This window comes from Syngnathoides biaculeatus, chromosome 11, assembly GCF_019802595.1.
Source record: "Syngnathoides biaculeatus isolate LvHL_M chromosome 11, ASM1980259v1, whole genome shotgun sequence".
NCBI classification, from domain to species: Eukaryota; Metazoa; Chordata; class Actinopteri; order Syngnathiformes; family Syngnathidae; genus Syngnathoides; species Syngnathoides biaculeatus.
This window is the reverse complement of record NC_084650.1, coordinates 24,535,984-24,558,176: the sequence shown is the minus strand read 5'-3', so window position 1 is coordinate 24,558,176 and position 22,193 is coordinate 24,535,984. Positions and strand designations below refer to the sequence as shown.

The 22,193-nt window shown below is 42.7% G+C and overlaps 1 protein-coding gene across 2 annotated transcripts in view; it reads right to left on the bottom strand.

Annotated features, from left to right (window-relative positions):
• Positions 1-12,673: 12,673 nt before the first annotated feature.
• The window catches only part of LOC133508867 (neuroligin-3-like), a 182,315-nt gene continuing 172,795 nt past the window's right edge, over positions 12,674-22,193 (bottom strand). For both annotated transcript variants that reach the window (XM_061835373.1, XM_061835374.1), the window contains one exon: positions 12,674-13,730. In XM_061835373.1, coding sequence (XP_061691357.1) covers positions 12,872-13,730 — 859 coding nt within the window. In that variant the 3' untranslated portion in view covers positions 12,674-12,871. The remainder of the gene's footprint in view (positions 13,731-22,193) is intronic.

The window sequence follows — 22,193 nt, the reverse complement described above, 5'->3', positions numbered from 1 at the left end:
TTTGTGCCCTTTACGTTGGATTGAGTTTCTAATAAAAAGGGTGACATTTGCTGGACACATTTTGTTTTCAACACAAACATTTCAAATGTACAGGCTACAACATTCAATATAGCTTCACCTTTGCTGCAGTGTACTGCAGTATTTGCTGCGGCGTATTATAACCAACGCAGATGTCTGATGTCGGCTGCACCTCCTCAGCCATTCTTCATTGTGTGCACGGTACCTTTGTTTCCTGTACGTGTGTGCTGATGGCGCTTTGAGTTTCGCTTCTCCCAATACGTCAGGAAAACCACAAATTTAGTTCAGACACAAAAAGACAGCTTGAAGAGGAAGTGCGTCAAAGGCACGGTGAAACAACAATACACATTTTAACTTTGTTCTGTAAACCAATGCAGGCTGTGACCCCTGCGCTAACGCTGGAGACGGAATGTTCTAATCAGAGTTTGTCAAAAGAAAATCTGTAAATACTATAAAAGATACTTTGATTGGAATGCTGACCTTGGAGGTCAACATTTTGTACCATAGGAAATAAACAAGACTGAAATAATCCTATCGATAAAGGTACAGTACTTAACCAGGCCGAAAAAAACCCCCTCAAAAACATACAAAAAAAGAGAAAAAACATTGAAGCTCTATTCTAACTTTGTCACAAAATACAGCTTTTCTTGAAAAGTAATTTTTCTCATAATACTATCATTTATTTAACATTATTTTGTGTCACTTCACCTAAAAATTGTGACAATAATAGTCTTACATAAGAGTCAAATTGTCACAATCTGAATTCTTTTAGAAGGTACAGGTATTTTATGTAAAATGTTCCATTATTCATACGTTAGAAGACGCACACTCACTATAAAATGAATTACAGTACTCCTAAGCGGTGAGTAGCGAGCCAGACGTGGGCTCGCTAGTAAGCAGATATTGCTAGCGGCTAACAATAGCAGGTGCTCATACTTAAAATAAATGCTTATTTTTCCCCAAAGTTGTTTATATTTAAGACACTATCATTGTATTTATGGAACTACAACATGGTGAATGTGTGGTAATCATAGCTGACGTTTGGGTTTTTGATTAGTGGCTCTGGCCTGCCTGTGTGGAGTTTGCACGTTTTCCCCACGCTTGCGTGGCCTTTCTTCTTGTACTCTGCCTTCTTCGCACTCTCCAAAAACATCCCCGTTGACTTAAATGAACACTCAAAATTGTCTAGCATTGTGAGTGTGATTTGTTGTTTGTACTGTAGGTGCTTGTGACTGACTAGGGACCACACAGTTCAGGGTCTATCCTCTGTCGCACCAAAATTCAGCCAGTTTGAAGCTTTTTTTTCTTCTAAAACATCATATGTCTGCTAAAAGCAGTCTCTCTCACACACACTATGAGCCTGCTGACAGATGTACTTGTGTGGAACTACTACTTGTTGACATGGCCCCAGTGGCCAAAGGAAGCCTATTTAAGATACTCTCCCTCACTGTTTGTCTGATTAACAGTCCTTCGCTTCACGGAGTATGCCTCCTCTGTGAACTCTGGCGAAATATTTTCCCTACACCGGAGCTGAAATTTTAAAGCGATGAAGAAGAGCGTAGTGATGGAAAAGTATATACATTATCTTCTGCCTCTCATTCTCATTGTCTTGTTCTTTTTAAATCACAATAATGTAGCTGCAAATAATAATAATAATAAAAATAGCCAAGCTTCTTCAAAGCTGCATCTCTTTGTCATTCGCTGTATCTTTCTTTAAGTGACCAATTAAGATGGAGAGGATTCTGCCCAACCGTAACGTCGCCAAAGGATGCACCGTCTCAAGAGGCTGAAGCTGCCCAGCAATTCAATAGAATTCAAAGAGGTCTCTTCCAATGACTTAAAAGTCAATTGTCTAGAAAAAAAAAACAAACACCATCAAGGGACCTGTTAGAAGCTGGAAGTAGTCCATTAATCTAAAAATGAAACATGACAGAAGAGGTGCGGGATAATCCCTTGATAATACTGATACCATTTCTATTTTGATCAAATACGTAAAAAAGAGTAATACTACAAAATAGAAAATAAAAATAACAACAGTGATGATGATACGATGAATCAACCGTCCATTTTCTGTACCACTTGTTCGAATCAGGGTTGCAGGAGTCTATGCTTTCTGACGGTGGGCGAGAGGCTGCATTCAACCAGTCCATCACATTCAATTGAACAAGCATTCTTAGACTCTAATTCTCTCCTATAGACAATTTTCATGAACTTGTGAGAAGGTGGGGGAAAGCCCACGTAGGATGGGGCGAGCCGGGCGTCATCCAATATTTGAAGCGCTATTGCCTGTGAGGGAGATGTCCTGCTATACAAGTACTAATGAAGTGAAAAGTCACACTGTATCATTCAGACCTTCAATTGAGTCCATTTGCTATTTCTGAGCTGGTTTACTTTGAGCTCAGCTTGGTTTACTGTTTTTCTACTATTACTACTACAACTTCCATCCATCCATTTTCTTAGCCGCTTATTCTCACAAGGGTCATGGGAGTGCTGGAGCCCATCCCAGCTGTCAATGGGGAGGGGGCAGGGGACACGCTGAACTGGTTGCCAGCCAATCGCAGGGCACATAGAGACAGACAACAGTCGCACTCACATCACACCGAGGGGTGATTTAGAGTGTCCAATTAATCTTGCATGTTTTTGTGATGTGGGGGGAAACTGGAGTGCCCGGAGAAAAGCCACACAGGCACGGTGAGAACATGCAAATTCCACACAGCGAGAGCTGGGATTGAATTGTGAGGCCAATGCTTTCCAGCTGCGCCACCGTGACGCCAATACTACTACTGAAATATAATTATCACTGGCACACAAGCAGGAAAAAGACTTCATTTTGTGACAGTATTTAAAACTGAGCATTATCACGTTTGTAAAGGCCAAAATGTTTGACAGAGCACTTGTTACTGAATGTCATTAGATTGTGTAAACTGTACCTAATGGTGTGTCCAGGGAGTGCGTTGCCATTAATTATGCAATATGAGTATTTGCTCTTCAGTGGAATCTGATATAACATATCAGCTTCTGGAATGGCGAGAGTCTCAGATTGTTTATCTAGTAATTATAATCCGTCAAGAATTTGACTGGCAGACCCTGGAAGGGAGGTCACTGCGTCAGCCACTCATCTTGTTTAGAGACAGCCTCCAGTAAATGATGAAGGAACCGAGTTCATCAGCGGATAAATTAAAATGAATTGATGCTATGATGAGACCGGAGACTACGGCTCCAGACACTGAACGGTCCTGAGAGATGAAGATATAATACGTATCACGGTGTCGCCCTCAATCGCCTTCACCTGTGAACTCACCCATCTTGGTAATTAATGTCGCACAGACTTAAAATCTGCACGCACGTTGATGGTTAGTTGGAAGCAAGTTAGCAAGCTAATGAGGATGTAATTGAGTATAGCAGAAAGGAGACACTTATTATCAGACGCGGAGTAAATGAAGTCGAGATACGACTGCGGCCGCCCAGCGAGCGCACGAGCACACGCTCATTGATTTTCATCACTCCTTTGGTGAACACACGGAAAGTAGCATGCGGGGTTGAACGGTAAAACCTGTCAAATTTACTGTGGCATCAAAAGGAGCATTTCATATATTGTGACACAGCAGCAAACACCATGTTCTGATCCACAGCGGAGCCAATGGCTAATCTAAGCCATAAACAGCTTGACTGTGGCTTCAACCATAAATAATACCGCTTGTTGGTGGATCACCGGCTATAAAATAGAAAAATAGATCCGTGATACTACCATGTAAAGAAAACTGTACTCTTGCCACGTGATCTTTCCTCTCCGGATGTTGAGAGTGTAAAACCACCACCAATGACATATCCCACTTTTCATGGATGACATAACACATCTCTTTAAACATATGAAGAGTTTGTTTTCAAAACGAGACATAGGCATTTTTTTCAGATTTACGAAACTCGCACCAAAATTATCCAGCTCCGAATGGATAATTTTGGCACGAGTTTAGTAAATCTGAAAAAAATGCCCATGTCTCGTTTTGAAAACAAACTCTTCATATGCACATTAAAGTGACTTAATATTGAGATATTATCACAGTACAAGAGAAGTGTAGTAGTTGAAGTTATGCATTGGAAACGTTCACAAATGTCGACGTGTGTAGCTGCCCAAACATAAATCCACAACCCACCTACGCCACGTCATTTCCTGTTTGGCTCTCAGACTGTACAGTCTTCATTGTATCAAACAGGAAACTAGCGGAGTCCTTTCAGGGTAGATCATTGCCAAAGAATGTCAGTCACGCAGCTGAAAATGCACAAGTTACATCACAGCTGAGTGAAAGGGGATTTCACTCTTCTTTTCCTCTTTTAAGATAAATAGACCACTTAGTTGAAATCACTACTGAAACCTTACAACTCGCTTATTAAGAACACCCATTTGACTAACGATCAATTTACTATCTTGTTTGAAAGTAATCTACCAGCCGGGAAAAACTTTTTTTTTTTTTTTTTAAACCAGACATGCGAACACCAAAATCATGAAAAATAAGGAAAAATCAACACATTTTCTACATGCAGAAAGACATTTATTTTTGAAGCTCAAGAACATGTACAGATTTAAAATTCAGTTTGTCTAATTTCTTTTGATTTTCTTTTGATTCATGATTTTGATTCACCTGCACCTGATGGCCCCTTCAAGCTGTCCCATATGAAACGCAATCTCCTCTTTAAGCGTTCTCATTATGGATTTGTATTTCTGCATTTTTTCCCCTATTATCAACTTCAAAGGCTAATTCCCTCCAGGAAAATATTGAGACAATATTTTTCAGTTTTATTGACCATCGGCCATTATAAGACCGTTGTCGACGCATTTTCTAATTAATGCAAGATGTACTAGCGGAGCAGCTCTTGCTGGTGATAGGTATGTCTGCTGAAAGGTTCTTGTGGGACCACAATCAGGGCCATGGCCCGCAGCACTTCAACGGGAAAATACAAAAGATCAGTGCAACAAATACATCACTAGATGATCTGATGAGCATAATATTGCGTAAGACTAGCATCCATCCATCCATTCATTGTCCAAGATGCTTATCCTCAAAAGGGTCGGAGGAGTCCAGTAGTTTAAGAATGTTTCTCAACATAGAATGGAAAGCAATGTTTCATCATCTAAGGTTATAATATCTTCGAATGTTTTGAGAATCTGGAGAAATCTTTGGGTGTAAACAGCGATGCCAAAAAACCATGAATTGAAAAGGCTTAGCAAAACATTCTCTTCTGTTTTTATTTGCATTTTACACAATGTCCCAACGTCATTGGACTTGGGGTTTGTAATCACGGATTACAGTTTTGGTTTGCGGTTAGGGTTCTGGTTCGACGTTAGGGTTTGTATTATCTAACTAATTATTTTGTGTGTCATTGAGATGACTGGAAGCCAGTTCAAAATTGTTCATAATTCTTATTCCACAAATAGTATCAATCAATATTAATTCTGGGGTTTAATTCTCCTTTAAACCTGGACAGTTTTTGAGCAGGGAAATCTTTCAGAAAGAGGATGGTATTGACAAGCATTTTGGATAGAGTAGGGTCCTCTCTAAGGCTGTGTGACGTCGGAAAACTTTTATTAAGTTGGGGGATGTGGGTTGCAATGTCCCGTTGTCACGGGTTCGATGATGCGACAAGCTGCTACCACATGGGAAGAAGGCATTAGTGGACTGCCGTCTGATGGGGATCTCCATCTAATGTGGCCCTGAAGAGAGACAATCTTGAAGAGACAATGAATGACCAGTGGCCAGGCATGAGGCTACAAGATAATATTTAGAAATATGAGTGCTGTTAAAGACAACAACATATTCAATTACCGTAAAACTTCACATCAGAGCGGGAACAAGCGCGAGGAAAAATGAGGTGTCACACATTATAGAGGTTTTAAAGTACACTATACAGGACAGATAAGAGCGCAGAGGGATCAAACGTACTTGTTTCCTACTTTGTTATTTGCCGCTTGTACAAACTCGGAGCAAACACGCTTTAGTATGAGTGGCTTCTACTTTCTCGAGATCATATATCTTTATGATCATTATGTAGGTGACAAGCAACTTGAAGCCAGGGACTGGTGGGCCCGCCTGCTTATAGAGATAGACTATAGACTGCTGATGTTCTTTCCACTTCTATACAGTATATAAAAACAATCATCTTGGTTCTGCTTTTCATGACCTTAACTTGATTTAAAATGTTCACTTTATGGTTAGCGGAAAAATGAAAGTTTAAAATGCTTTATCCAAACAGTTTTTTTGTGTGGACAAGATGAAGCATTTTCTAATGTTTCACAGAAACCATTCGAAGAACCTGTAAAAGCCCATAAAAAGTGGCACCTCCAGGTGTTGTATAGCGTATACGAAGTGCATTATGTCTTCATAATCATTACATTGCTGTTTTGTTCATGCCATCCCTCCCTTGATTCCTTGCTATGTGGTGGAATGTAGTCTTATGGCCTCAAAATTGAGATTTTATACACAAAGGCTGCGACCCAAGACACAGTACACACACACAAAGACAATTGGCCCATTTTTGTGTCAATTCCGCCCCTTCCCGACCAAACAAGTCAAACACCTGACAGGTAATCAATCAAGAGATAAATATGATGCTTATATCCTATAAGACTGACCTGATTTTAGGGTTGTGAGGGACAATCTCAGATATTGAATGTGTTCAATATTCATGACCAAAACTCTGCATGTCTATGGCCAACAGCGACTTCTCCCGAGTTAGACGTCAACATTGGTGACGTGGAACAGAATATAGGCTCTAAAAGAAGCACCTAATACTCAAGTGACCGCAAACTAAAGCAAAAATGTCTTACCCGATATTCTTTCATGTAGAAAAGTGGGTTCGACATTTTCCCAAAGAAAGTCGTTTTTTGAGAACAATATTTTACAAGGTTGCTGACTCCGGCAAACTTTGGGAACACTCAGGAATCATTGAGTACCCAAAATGATTCTTCTTTCTTGGTTTTGTGAGCTCATAACTGTGAGATTGGCAGTACAACGTGTGTGGTCTGCTGTGTTGAGATTCTCAGAGCTCACCACTCACCTGATGACCAAAACTATTAAATGACTAATTTCTATTTTTATCTTTATGTTTGGAGTCTGGAGCAGATTAAAAAAAAAAAAAGGTGAATGTTTTTTTGTGTGTGTGTGCCAGGCCAAACCAAACCTCGCAGCATGAATTATTTGTGTTTGTGCAGGATTTGTTGAGTATAAAACTCAATCAAACTTGTGGTTCCAAAGCAATGGATTTTCTTTTTTATACAAGCAGATAATAACAGCGGTGCTTTATGAAATTTCAAAACAATTCAAAATACTGGGGTTGAGAATCGAAGATGTGTTCATTGGACCCACAATATGACTACAAGTAGGCTTCTACATGGTGTATTGTAAATTTCGATTTTAAAATCTATAAAAAGAGAAATACAGGAAGTCTTTAATGACTGCTCATTACAACATTGTAAAAGATGTGTGAATCTCAATTTGCGAAAAGAAAGCAATAGAACAAAAAATATGAATATTTCAAGAACCATTGGTCATGACTGTAAGTAGGCTCCGCCAATATATGGACAAAAGGCTATACCGCTGTTCCCTTATTGGGGAAACAATGACTGACTTCAGTTTCAGCGGCAATAAAGCCCATGAGGGTCTTCTTTTAACCAGGCCTTGACTGATGTCATTTCCGACAACACTCACTCAGTGAAGTGCAAACAAATCTCCACTGTAGAAGAATTGTCCTCATAAGCGGCCCATTTTCCTGCCTATGGTGATTCTTGCCATAATGAGTTTGAACTCATTTCTCTCAGTTTTCTGATGGCACAAGAAGTTTGACCCCAATGCCTCTCTTACTGCAGTTTTCCCCCCCATTGGGCCAACAGACGTAATGATATATAGCGCATCTCGAAAAAAAAAAAAAAAAAAGGGTCCACAGAGACGACTGGGTCCACCGAGCCAATAGTCCGTGACGTGACATCTGCTCTGCTGCTGCAGCATATGGGAGAAGTAAAAGGCAAAAACAAGTTGCCCTCCCAAGACATTTGCTTCCCTTTGATACTCACAACTTCACCACTCAATTTTAGCCAAGTGCCGTGTGTGTGTGTGTGTGTGCGTGTGTGTGTGTGTGTGTGTGTGTGTGTGGTGAAATTGACCTCTCAGTGATGCAGACAGATCAGAAGCAGGGCAACATAATTTGAAAAGGCAATTTAAAAAGCGCTAGTTCACTTACAGTTAGCGCCGGATGCATTGGTACAATTTTCAATCATTGTCTTTAATCGATTTGGAAAGAAACAATTTAAATGTAATTCAAGTGTAGACTTTCAGCTTTAAGAGTTTTCACAAAAAAATTAGTCATGCAGTGGCCCCATTCCTCTTTGCATATGCCAAGCTAAAGTATGCCCAGTGTATGTATATATATGTTAGGCTAAGGTAGCGTTAGCTTGAGTTTTTTTTTGTCAGTAATAGAATCACTTTTGTCATCATCAAAAATCAACAACTAAAATATCAGAAACTTACCACAAGCTGTTTTCTCTCCCTCTCTTTTTTGATTTTAAACCGGTCACGTTCAGCTCTATGGCCGTGCAGGATACTGGATCTGTAGACCTTTTGTGCTGGAACAGTTTTTGCTGTGGAACAGGGGAGTCTGAAATACTTCTCTATGCCCATTTTTTTTTTATTCCGATGTTTATTGAAAATGCAATTGGACAGAAAAGGATTTTAGGGGAGAGACAGAGGGGCAGAGTGGACAAGGGTGAAAGGGGTGTAAACCTCAGCAGAACAATAGTTAGTGGACCACAAGTAACGTTACAACAGTCAAATGGGGTTCTGATTTGTAGAAGGCGGGGTCGGCCCGCACACCCCACTCACACCCACACCCTACAGCTGAGATTTTGTCAGTGGTTAAGGTTGATATCTTATTTTTTTCCCTTTATGTAGCAATTGCTAGAATTGCAAATATCAGATGAGCATGTTTATTTAGGATATCCAAACATTTTTATATCACCCAATCACAATGAATCACTATTAAGTAATAGTTTGGATGTTACCACCACTAATGTGAAATTCTGGGAATGAGTATTCACATGATCATGAAACTGGCAGCGTGGTTACTGACTGGTTAGCACATCTGCATCACAGTTCTGAGAACCCAGGTTCAAATCCCAGCCTTGCCTTTATGGACTTAGCATGTTTTCCCCGTGCCCGTGTAGGTTTTCTCCAAGTACCCTGGTTTACTCCCATTTGCCAAAACACGGTAGCTTAATTGAAAACTACAAATTGCCCATGAGTGCAAATGGCTGTTTTTTTTTTGTATTTTTATTTTTTTTTATATATGGTTTGCTGTTTGGCTTGTGACCAGTGCAGGGTGTTTCCTGCCTTTTGCCCAGAGAAACCTGTGATAGCAACCCAAATGAGAAAAAATGGTACAGAAAATGGAGGAATGACATGATCCATTATTTTTGATAAAGAGATGTAGAAGATCAATTCTACTTTACTCTCATGTGTTGCAGTAAAGGGTGATTTTGTTCTTGTCAAAATCAGGATTCGGACAGATTGAGGAGGAATGATATTGGACAAAGTGAAAGATGTGTGTGATTTCTAGACTTTTCCGTCAAGCTTGTAAAGTGGCTGCAATAATTGGATTATTAAAACCATTATGACGTTGGAGACTAGGACTGATACATGGGAGATCTGAAATTTTCGGTGCTATTGCAGTCTCTCTTGTAGATCCAGCCAAGACTATCCATCCAAGGCTTTAGCTATACACCCTAAAAGTGAGAGAAAGCTGCTCCAACGTTATAAATCATGACAATTTTTTCCCCCTGTAGAGTTTCATAGAATACATTATTTAACGCTGTGAATTCCACTGTGATTTTATTGCCTACATTTTATATTTGATGTTCCCTGTTGGAATAGGAAAGTTTGCATTTTGAGCCGCAATAATCCATGACTTTGCTGTTATTGTTATGATTGAGTATTATTGATTTTGAACAATTGATAGCATGTTCTGCTAATTACAAAATGTATCAATGAATTTAATAAAATGTGTGAAAAGATTCTTGTCAACAAAAAAAGGATATTATCTGCGTAAAGATTTTTTTGCAGTATTCTGACACTGGAGTGCAGATACTTAAAATACCGTTATAATATAATACTGTTTGTCACCAGCGGTTATGTTGTATTGGACTAAAGAGTGCTCAATGCTGAAGTTGTGGCCGAAACAGATTGCATAAGAAAAAAAGTGTTAAATAAGCAATAATTGATGAATAAAAGTAGAAGGCCAGACGTAGATCATTGAAATATGAATATGAATAGTAGTAACATGTATGATAAATTAAAACTACATTGAGTACAATTTTCAAACTTGAGTAAATGTAACTGAGTATGTTCCAAATTGTGGTAAATCTGTACCCCTTACAATCTGATTTAAAATTGAAATGCAGCGTGCCAGCACTGATAACAAATCATTAAAGCATGACTATAAATAATTTTTCAGCAGGTAGACTCCAACTGTGTATTTTTTTTTCTCGTCATTTGTCAAGGAGGTATGACCCATATAATGCAGGATCAGAATAAAGAAGATGACTCATAGAACTCAACGCATAAGCATCTCCCCTCACATAACCCCTTTCCACTTTCTGCGACGAGAGGGATTTGTGATGATCTGACCAGATTGGGATTTTTCGCTCTGTTCCCCTGCAAAACGCTAAATCGAGGTTTTAATAGAATAATGTTGAGGTACTAAAGAAGACTGATTTAGTTTCAAGCAGTCAGATTGTGGTGTTGTTCATTTAGAGACATTGGGAGGTAATTTGCCCAAAGCTATGATGCTTAAACGATATTGTCAGTTTTAATGAGAGAATCAATCACGCCCGTTTTCTCCCCGAGAATAAATGATAAATTAACAGATGCGAAGTGAGTTTGTGCTTCAGTGCAATCGCTCCATAATCTCCCATCGTTGCAGCACAACTTTGCATGAATTACAGAAAAATGTAGTTATGCACACAGGCGCCAAGTTGTTAGGGCCGTTCTCAAAGGGTTCTGCAGAAAGACCGAGAGAGAGAAAGACAGAAAGCGACAGCGAGAGAGTGAAAATGGAGATGGAAAGAGAGCACGAGGGAGGTGCAGCGAGGGTGTCCCGAGGCTGACTTCGCTCTTGCTGTGTGAGAATATTTTTTTTTTTACCCGTTCAAGTGGAAATTGTAGGGAGTCCCAAAAAGAGAAGATCGAAATGAAAAACGTATGAAACTTTCTATTCCTTTTTTTTTACTGTTTTAATTTGGTACATGGCACAATCAGCATGTATGCATCTGGTATACATAAATAAATATTAAATATTTCATACATAAATATACATATAGAGCTCTTACAAGGACACCTTGAGTGTTGTCATTGGCTAGGGATGGTCATCTTGGAATCATTTGTGTTTCCTCCTTTTATATATTTCTCGGTAAGTGGGAGTGGTATCGCCATAGAAGCCCTATACATATATGTATGTATGCCCATATTTATATATATATCGAAAGAAATACGGGTAAGTGTGCACCGATGTAAGATTCAAACAGGCTGCTGTCCGCTGCTGTCGAAGAGTCTTACAAAGTCCACACGCCAGTTAGTTCAGTTGTTTCTTTAAGCTATCTTTTTTCTCTTACATGTAAAATAATATTTATTTTATCATCTTTAAGCAAAATTAGACATATATAACTTTGAAAAAAAAATATCAATAGTTGCTAGTTCGCAAAGACAGACACCAAGAGACGCAGCAGAAACACGACTTGTGATCAACCGAAATCAACGACATGGAAAAAGTCTTCTGCCTTGATCCCCCCCCCCCCCGCCTCCCCCCCAACCCCTGCCGGCAAAACCCGCAAAAGCACACTGCACAACCTACTAAAAATAAAAAAGTAGACGCACGCGTACACTCATATGTTCACCCACTCACCTCTCACGTTCCTCGTGGAACACTCGTGGTGCACAAGCAGCATGTGCACCTGCACACTTGGTTGAGATCTGATCAGATAGCTTAACAGGTAAATTGGCTGTAAAAGATGCACTTCTTAACAAAAACAATCACAGTAACAAAGCATTTGTCTCCAAGCCAGATCTGTCCTCGGGCAAACCCTTCTATTCAAACTAACCCCCTCCCTGACCCCGAAAATATTTAACCATTCATGTTGTGTTGCAAACAGGAGCAAAAAACAACCAAAAAGTTGCACAAAAACAGGATTTAAAAATCTCTACATCTGCATATCCGCTATTTTCCCATCCTGAAATCAGTCTTTCTGTCACTCTCCTCTCGGTATTGTCTCTTGGAACGGAAATAACGTCAAAAAAAGAACAAGGTTTGTAAGGCATTGAAATCAAAAGAAAGAAGCAATTAAAAACATGACGCGAGTATCGACAGAGAGGCCATAGTTCTTTATGTATCTCCTCTAGGAGGGAGGATTGAGAAATTAAAAAGCACTTTTGTTTGTTTTTCTTATGAATAATAATAAAAAAAAAAGTCAGTGGCTATCTTCTTAGTCCGCTTAGAAGGCTTTTAAAACAATGACTTTTAGAAAGAAAAAAGGACGGCGCAAAAAAAACAAAAAACAAAAAAACAATCCCTCCCCTGATGAGGAGAAGGAAAGCAGTTTGATTTTGGCAGCTCTGCACAACTTCACATCCATAGAGAGCTCTCAGCGACTGTCCTCATAGAAAAAGTCTCGTTAAATCTCTTCACGTTTTAATCTGCCCTCCCCCCCCTCTGTGGTATTTATAAAACACAATCCTCCGCTCCGCCGTGTTGAATCGTTTGCTTCCCCGCCATCAGCATCGCTGCCTGTCCACCTCCTCATCCGGTTTCCTTAAAGCTATACGCGCGTGGTCGAGTGGGAATGTGGCAGGCCGGTGGAGTTGAAGCCTGTCGTGAAGGTGTTGTAAGGGTGCAGGTTGGGCATGCCCACCAGGGAATTCGGGATCATGGTGATGGTGTTGGGCGTCATGAGGGGGATGTCGTCCGGAGAGCGCCGCAGAGTGAGCGTGTAATCGGGTAGCGAGGCCAAACGCAGCGCCCCCTCGTTGCTGTTCCCCGCCTCGCACTCGTGGTGCGTCTGGTTCATCTGCAGCGACATGATCTCCTCCTCGGGTGCGTGGTGCGCAATGTCGTTGGCGGTGGTCTGGCGCTGCGGGCTGGGCTGGCCGTGGTTGGACTCCTGCCGCCGCTTGTCCTTGCGGTAGTAGAGGGCGGCGAACGCTAGTACATTGAGGAAAAGCAGAGAGGCCCCCACTGCAATGGTGACACTGAGCTCTGTCGAGTAATCCCGCGGGTTCTCCACCACTAGAGGCCCAGACTCCTTGTCGTCGCTCCAAGAGTCTTTGTCTTCGCTGTTGTAGGCCGGCGACATGGGCGGCCGCTTGGTGTTAAAGGGCCAGGTGGTCTTCCCGTTGGGCCTCTTGGTGGACAGCGTGTTCTGCGTTGTGTCCGGGGGCGGCACTTTGGTCGTGGTGGAGGTGTAGTGGAACATGTCGTGAAGATTATACAGATGGGGCACTAGGTGCTTCCAGAAGGCCACTTTGGTGGCTCGGTAGTGGTCGCGGACCCGTGGCTTGAGGCCGATGTGAAGGTACAGCTGGTCCTGGGGGTTGTACTTGGACCACGCAACTTCCTCAAAACGGTTGGCCTTGGTGTGGATGAACTTTGTGTCCTGGGGAACAGGTTTGTTGGGATCTCTGCAGAGAAGACACAGATGCAACAAGGGTCATTAAATAACTTTACTTAAGGTGTGAATGTTTATGGTTTAATTGTCTGTATGTACCCTGCACAATCAAAGTTGACTAATCCAGGGTTACAGCCCACCTCTCGCCCAACATCAGTTGGAAGAGGCTTCCGTTTAGATTCGTCCCAAAAGAGGACAAGTTGAATAGAAAAAAGCTGGATGGATGGTTAACTGTTGTACTTTATTCCTGACATGTAGCCCATTCATACCAAAATTTAGGTATGAAAACTTGAATTTAGTTTGAAATTCCTTATTTCTGTTCAAAACACGAAACGCTGAAAGCGATCCAAAGAGTTCGCATTAAAACACTTCATGGTGCTGGGTAGTCTCTGAGACAAACAGGTGATCTGATCGGCACTTTCTCTTTTTATTTATTAATTCGTTTTAATCAGATGAGAATGAGTAAATAGAGCAGAGCAACCGACTGCTCATCATACTTGTCTCAGAGTTCTGAGGACTCCGGTTAAAATCCTCGCCTGTGTGGGGTTCACATGTTCTCTCCGTGCCTGCGTGGGTTTTCTCTGTGCACGCCAGGTTCCTCGCATATAACAAAAAACATGCATGTTAGGTTAATTGAGGACTCTAAATTTCCCATTAGTGTGACTGTGAGTGCAAATGGTTCTTTGTTTTTATGTGTACCGCACCTTTTGCCCACAGACTGCTGAGATAGGCTCGAGCACACTTGTGAGACTACTGGGGATAAGTGGTTCGGAAAATGAACAGATGAGAGTGAATATTTTTCTTTAGATTCCTGTTTTGCTCGCATTGCCTGACAAAGCAGAATAAAGGTACCCAGAGGAGTGTGCTGTGGGGGATGTAGCGCAACTTCAACTTGTGCTTTGGACCACAAACTTGCAACAGGTAACTGACAATTGGTTCTAAGCAATCAGAATTCTTCATGATGCTTATCCCGGTTTTCAAAAATTCATAACATTCATGTGGCAAAAGGAGGCACAGGCAAACACAAAAGAAAACACAATGTGTTCTTTGGGCCTTGAAAAAGCGCATACAACAACAGACTGCAGATTTTAATTGAACCACACTGCACTACTCTGGTCCCTGCTTAACTTCAGGAGCTGAATCAACTTTCTGCAGTTCAATTCCCAAAACCTCATGCTCGGTTAGTGCTCAAGCACAAGATCTCAGTGCAGTATTGGTAGCGGCTCTCACTCAGCAGACTACTAAACCTCAGCCATCTCGTCCCTAAACCCCCACTCCACCCGCCCTCACGTCTCCCTCCCCAGATGTTGCTCTTAATTCACTTCGGATGCAGTCTGGCCACAAAAACCAGGGCAAGGGCTTTTTAAGTAAACACATATGAATAAGTCAGCAGGCTTTAGGGCTCACGTCAGGAGGCATCTTGTTGTTGATAATCCAACACTGGTGGAGCCCTTCTGCTAATTGCTCAGGGAAGGCAGCGCAGTGTGCATTGGCATCTAGTGAACTGATGTAAAGTGGACCGTATTAATCAAGACACTGAGTAGGAAACGCGCAACCCACTGTGTGTGTGTGTGCGCGCGCGCGCGTATGTGTGGCTCCCAGGAAAAGATGAAAAGACGGTGAGATATCTTTTTAGATGCAGTACTACACTCACCCTATAGAGTTCACTGTTTCACTATCTGACATTTCAGCCTTGCCGCCGTTTTGCATTTTTATTATATTACTTATCAAAAAGCTATCTTTTTCAGTCAAACACGTCCTTATTTGAGTAAAGTGACGTGGGTGGAAGTTCCCAAGTCACCATTGCAACTTTTGTGTGCAAAGAATAGACCTGAAAATGAATGCCGCAGCCTTGAAAACACAATAATCGCTTGAGTCCGACAGGTTTGAAAAGAAGCATGGAGCCGCGTGACATTTCTTCAAATGTCATGAAATTTCGCCTTTGCAGGTTTGATTGACATGTCAGCGGCACGCCAAGTTCAAATTTATTTTGGGATTTAGAGAGTATTTTTTTGGGGGGGGCAAATGGTCCTTGTCTTTGGAACCGTTCAAACGAGAGCATCCAACCCTCGGGTCGTTTCTCTGCTATCAATTTTTCTTTTTCAGGTCAGTGCTTCTGGGAGAGGTAAATAGGAAGAAAGGGATAGGGATGAGAGAGAGAGAGAGAGAGAGAGAGAATGAGAGAATCTGTGGTAAAACAAATTGAGATGGCTAAATCTGAATCCCTGGACCTGGGCCCGTCTCAGCAGAGCAGCCTGTAAATAACCACTTTTATTAGGCCCGTAATGATCCCCAATGAATATTGACAGGCAGACTATGATGACTTTGTAGCTGAATATCAGTAATTAAGTTTCAAAGCAGCAGCTGGTGGAGGTAAGGTCATATTGATCTCCCGGTGCACAACATGCCAGGGAACAGGACGTCAATGGAGACGTGCTTGTCTCCAGCCTGCCAGCCTCGTTCTCACACACGCAAACACACAGACGCACACAAATCTCCGACGCCCATGTAGATCCACGCACATGACAACAATGAGGGGGTCAGAGCAATCTCGGTTAATGGAAATTCCGGGCAGTTCCATATACGCCACAAAAGCTCACATCTCGGCTGGGTCAATTTGGCGAATTGTGATAGCAAAAAGATCTAAAAGGTACTTGGCTAAATCTCATAAACCCATCTGTGTGCGCAGGGAGCAGGTTTAGATAGAGTGCTCGATGCAGTTTGAAAAAAAAAAAAAGCTGGTTCAGCTGAAAATAAATGCACACAAAGAAATCAATACGGCATCGATATATGGTTAAATTGACCCGAGAGAACAACTAGTTGACTTATCAAATTACGTACAGACATGCTTGGGTGACTCCTACCATTGCACATACTTGTAATTTATGAACACTGATGAGCAATTCACTGACTTTGTAGACATATGATCAGCAGAAGTCAGAAAGAAGGACTGGAAAGTCAGGAAACTTAACACAGACACAAATTGATGATGTATGATATTTTTAATGAGAAAGTCAAAGTGTGATGTAAATAATATTGTTTAAAAAAGACCAGATGGTGTCTCTGATGATGATGATGATGATGGTTTGTACATATACAGTGGCTACCAATGAAAAATTAAGCTGATACAAGTGTAAGCCCATCACCCAAATGTCACAATGGCAGTAGTGAATCATTTCAAATATGGCAATCAAAAAAGACCATGCAGATTTGTCTAAATTGTGATCAGATAAACTCGGGTGTTAAAAATGGCGTTAAGAGCCTGATTTGCAGGTGCAAAGGCAAGTGAACAGAGGATGAAGCCAATCTACTAACCGAGATCACCCAAGATTCGATGAGCAGTCAGGACAAGTTAAACAGAACATGGATTTTGCACAGTTGCGGTCTTAACCAAAGTTAATGGAACAATAGATTTATTTTCTGTAATTTAGTAATATGCTGCATGTCTTCCACTAACACTTCTGATACCATCATGTCAAATTTTCTTTTGCACTTGAAAAGCTCTCATAAAAGTGTCTGTCTTTTTTAATCTGGATGGACAGACATTGGAGCTGTGCCTGGACTCCAGGCAATGGAGGAGGTTTGTTACACGAATAAAAGGTGTTTTAATGGCCTTTCACATGCATTCTGTTTACATGCTTATGAAGCTTCCACAGCTTAGTTGAACCCCCTGCCTCTCTGCTTGGCCTGATGACCCACACTGACCTTGAGCTCGTCATACGTGTTGAAAGCTAGAGTATGTAACACTTCAATTTTAGGGAAAAAAAAGTCATTTTCACCCAAGCCAAACTACTAGAGACTAGAGTACTAGAGATGACACAATGTTGATACAAGCATATCAGGTCCTTGACCATCTTGCTGTATTTTTCATTATTATATTTTTTAATATTTAGTGACCACCATAGTCAATTCTGCACTGGCTCACTTGATGGCACATGAAAAATGATGTAGCAGCAATGATGTATGGGAACTGTAAATAATCGTACCATGATATCTGTGTAAATGAAAAAATACAATATTGTCCGAGAACAATCTTAAGACAACTTTTGGAGGACATCGATTTGTCTGGATATTTTGGTAAATAATATAAATTCAATAAAGATCTTAAAGAAAGAAAAAACACTTCTAGGGGACCCGCTGCCAAACTAGCTGCTTGACAGAAAATAGCCAATGCATGCACAAACGCAGATATAACAGGAATGACTCACTCTGTCTGCTTTGTACTACCTGGGATATTCCTGTGTGATATCTTCATCACAAATACAGATGGGCTTCTATGATAAAAGACGACAATAACAACCATCTGCCACAAAGGAAATCCACACATTTTCTCGTGGACCTCTTGGCTACCCAACAAGGTGCTCGATGTAAAATAAGGGACGCTTGTACCATCCAAGCAATGCATGCACAACAACAACAACTGTCTCTTCTGTAGAATCTCTTTTCCCCAACTTGCTGTTCCTTACAACAGACTAACAATGTTGTAGAATGTTGTAGAATCGTCACAAAGAGGGGGCCGCTTATGTCATTATGAATTGACGGTCTGTTGTTGTAATCCTGAATTATAGTTTAGGGGGTCACAGAATTTACATATTAAAGACTTAAGTGTTGCTGTTTGAACATGTGATTGACTAGGAGTTTGCGAATGTAAGTAAAATTGTGTTGGGGAGATGAGAGAGCATTGGTAGAGGATCATCCAATGACCCAAGGGTTGACGGTTTGAATCCCGGGTCAGACTGTCCTCTCTCAACGTGTCCTTGGGCAAGACAGTCCCAAAATGCTGCCACTGGGACCGGCAGCAGCTTGCATGTCAGCAGCCTCCCATTAACGTAGGAATGTGTGCGTCAATGAGTGAGCATCTGCAAAGGACCTTTTTGGGGCACCCTGATGGTGTAGTTAAAGTGCACCATAAGTGCAATTCACTGACCACGTAGAGTATGATTCCATCTCTTCGGCCTGTGTAGCTGTCTTTTCTCGTGAGCGCATCTTTGTATTACAGATGCAATCCAGGTGTAATGACTTAAGGGCCGCCCACGCACTGTAGTGGAGGCAGTGATCTTCTCCAGCCTTAAATGACAGTTTTAAAGCTTCTCCATGAGAGGACGCGCCACATGGACGAGAAACTCAACTATGCTTATACTTTATATGTATGACAGTTAGAACCACTCCAGGCTCATTATCTATTCCAAACCCTGTCTGGAAGCTCTGATGTAAAAGGTAGATAAGGGGATAGAATGAATATCATTTTTTCCCCTTTCCCATGTACCTCCTTCCTCTTTTCATCCTGATGTAATTTGAAGCGCTTGAATGATCATAGACCTAGCCATCACCAAATCTGAAAAGACACGTTTAAGCGCCCCAAGGCAGAAGACAAAAATCTATTTTCACTACACTCAACATCCCCGAATTCCCAAGCTGAGTTATAGCCTCACCATATAATACGAAGTGAGGCACATTAAATCTGAGGCACTGATGCTCATTTTGCTAAGCTGTTAAAATATGCAAAGTTAAAGCCTTTTGAAGGTTGAGGTTATTGTTGTTACCGTTGTGTAACAAATGCGTCACCTGCAGCTGTTTATCTACTTACCAGGTAACACAAAGTAAGCATTTCATTTTAATTTTCACTCTAAACACTTTACCCTGCATTCTGAGTTGCTTTTTCTTAAACACATTTTACCTAGTGCTTGTCGGCTGCTTCACAGGACAGCGTGCAAATTATCAGGCCGTGCTCTTTTGCCCTTGGTGTGGATGCATGCTGGGGCGGAGGGATGAGTGATGCATGCTTTATATTTAATGGCAGCCTTCAGTTCAATGGGCTAAGTGATGCGAGGCGAAACGATGTGACTTTGGAGAACGGTAAGGTGTTGGAGGACACAGCTCTTGGAACATTCCTGATTCTTATTTTTTTCCCATTGAAGAAGTAGCAAAAATGAAACTCCTTCAGTACATTATCTGGATTCCTTTTCTATATTGAAACCACAGTATCAATAGTCTGCATTTGTTAAATTTGTCATTTATCAATCTAACAACCACTAATTTATGGACGTCAGTGTATAGATTTACGCCCCCTCCACTCATTACATTCGGCCCTGAGCATGGACACTGATCAATGGTATCCAAACCCCTTAACAAGTCACTCCACTGCTTTCCTTCTCAGATCCAAATCCAAATATTGGTGACAATATTTGCAATCAATCTCCAATCTAGTGAGTCCCTAATTCAGTGGAGTAGACATAGAACTGTTTGTGGCCATTCTCTTTCAACTACTGCAGGTTGGGTACAATGAATGGAAATGATCGATGATTAATCGCCTTAACTATATCCAGGAGAGGTGCTGTCAATCCAGCCTCAACTGTAATCTGGTCTAAAGAAGCACAGCAATGTCAACAAGGCCCTACATCAAATCTACTCAACTTCATGAGCATGTTACCAGAACTTCAGAACATTTAGAGATCAATTCTCCCATCATTCCATAGCAACTCCATACACAGATGAAAGTAATGAGAGCGATAGCCCAAGCTAGTAGAAGTTAGCTTGTCATTTGAACCGAATATGTCAAACCTATGGCCCTTGTGCCTTACTCAGCCCGTTAGGGAGTGTGATTCGGACCAAGAGGATCCATTCGCTGTCATTTTACAATAAAAGTAACTGTTCCTAATTTTGTACACTGGAGAGTGCCCTGACCACTCCTACAAAATTCACAAAAGCTATGGCCCCTTATTGGAGAAATGGGCATCATATAGTTTATGCACGGTGCATTGTTCGCAGTGTCTCCATGTCCCCCATAATTGTGTGGTTACCTGCAGTGGCTTGAACCAGATGTAGCAATTTTGTTAACAGTGGTGAGTGTACGGCTTAGATGGAAAAAGATGACATGCTGTGGTGACCCCTAACGAGACAAGCTGAAAGGTAAAGAAGAAGAAGCCATTTTGGTAACACAAAGCCACTGTCATGATCCTGCCGCTCCAGCCCGGGCTGTGCGGGTGTCCGGGCGGTTTCTCCCTGAACTACCTTGCATCGTCCGAGTCCTGCATTTGGGTCCCACTCCCGTTCCGATGGAACGTGACAGAACGAACTGGCCCCAACAGGACCCAGCAGGAAAGACCCGGCGTCGCCGGGACCGACGCAAGGTAGACCGTCTGCCGGAGGACCAAGCCTGTCCGATCCGGGTAGGCTCCTTGACGTCTTCCGCTTCCGTGTCTTACGCTCCACCAGCGAGGTATGAATACGTCCCGACCACGACCCGTCCGGCTCCTCATATTCTTCTGGACTCTGACTTTTCGGAATATGAGGAGGACCGTGATTTGTATGACCGGCTGCCTGAGTACGACTCCGATGACTTTGATTTTGAATCTCTGTGCCCGGCTTTTCATCCCAGTCAGTTTGCTTCACCTCCCCGCGTTCCCAGCACCCGAATGTCTTCGCCCGGTGGATACAAATACACCAATCCGTTTGAGGGAACCCGCTTGACCATCTACCCGGGACGTCCACGAGGAGACGCCCCGGCCGGGCTCTTCCTGGGGTTTCCCGCTGCGTGGCAACGAAGACACCGTCCTCCCACTCCTCGCCGGCAACGGTGAGACCGCAGATCCGCAGCTGGTGGCGAAGCATCCAGCCCAGAGGGAGGAGGAGCCGCCAAATCACGATGCATTCTACTGTGAAATGCGGGCGGAGATAGAGCGGCAGAGCGCCGAATTGGCGGCTCTCACGTCCCAGGTCCGGCATGGATTGGCGAACCAGCCGAGCTATGCTGACGTCGCAGCGGCGACGGACTCGTTGCTGACACAGGTTCACGTGGCAGTTTGAACTGACCCGCTCCCGAGACACGCCCACGTGTCAGTTTCGACTGACTCTCTGCCTACTCTCGTTCACGTTGCCGTGGAAACAGACCCGCCCCCTCGCCAAGCGCACGCTGCAGTGGGAACGGACTCGCCACCTTGCCAAGTGCACTTCGCAGTGGGAACGGACTCGCCACCTCGCCAAGCGCACGTAGCTGTGGAAACTGACCCGCCTCCTCGCCATTCCCACGTCGAGGTTTTGGCTTTTTCGAGCAGAGCTCACGCGGCAGTTGGAACTGACCCGCTCCCGAGACACGCCCACGTGTCAGTTTCGACTGACTCTCTGCTGACTCTCGTTCACGTTGCCCTGGAATCGGATTCGCCACCGCGCCACGCCCACGTTGCTGTTTCAACGAATGCACTGCAAGCTCACGTGGCAGTGGGGACTGACCCGATGCCGCCTCACGTTGCTGTCCAGGAGGTGGCAACGTCTCCTCAGCCGCTTCCCGTCCGTGCTCTGGAGTACCAGTGGCGACCGGGCCGCGGTCGCTCCCTGTTCCTGCTCTGTCGGCGACCGGCCCGCGGTCGCTCCACGTTCCTGCTCTGTCGGCGACGGGCACGCCCATACGTTCCCGTCCAGGAGGTGGCGACGGTTCCCCAGCCGCCTCACGTTCCCGCCCAGGAGGAGGTGGAGTTGG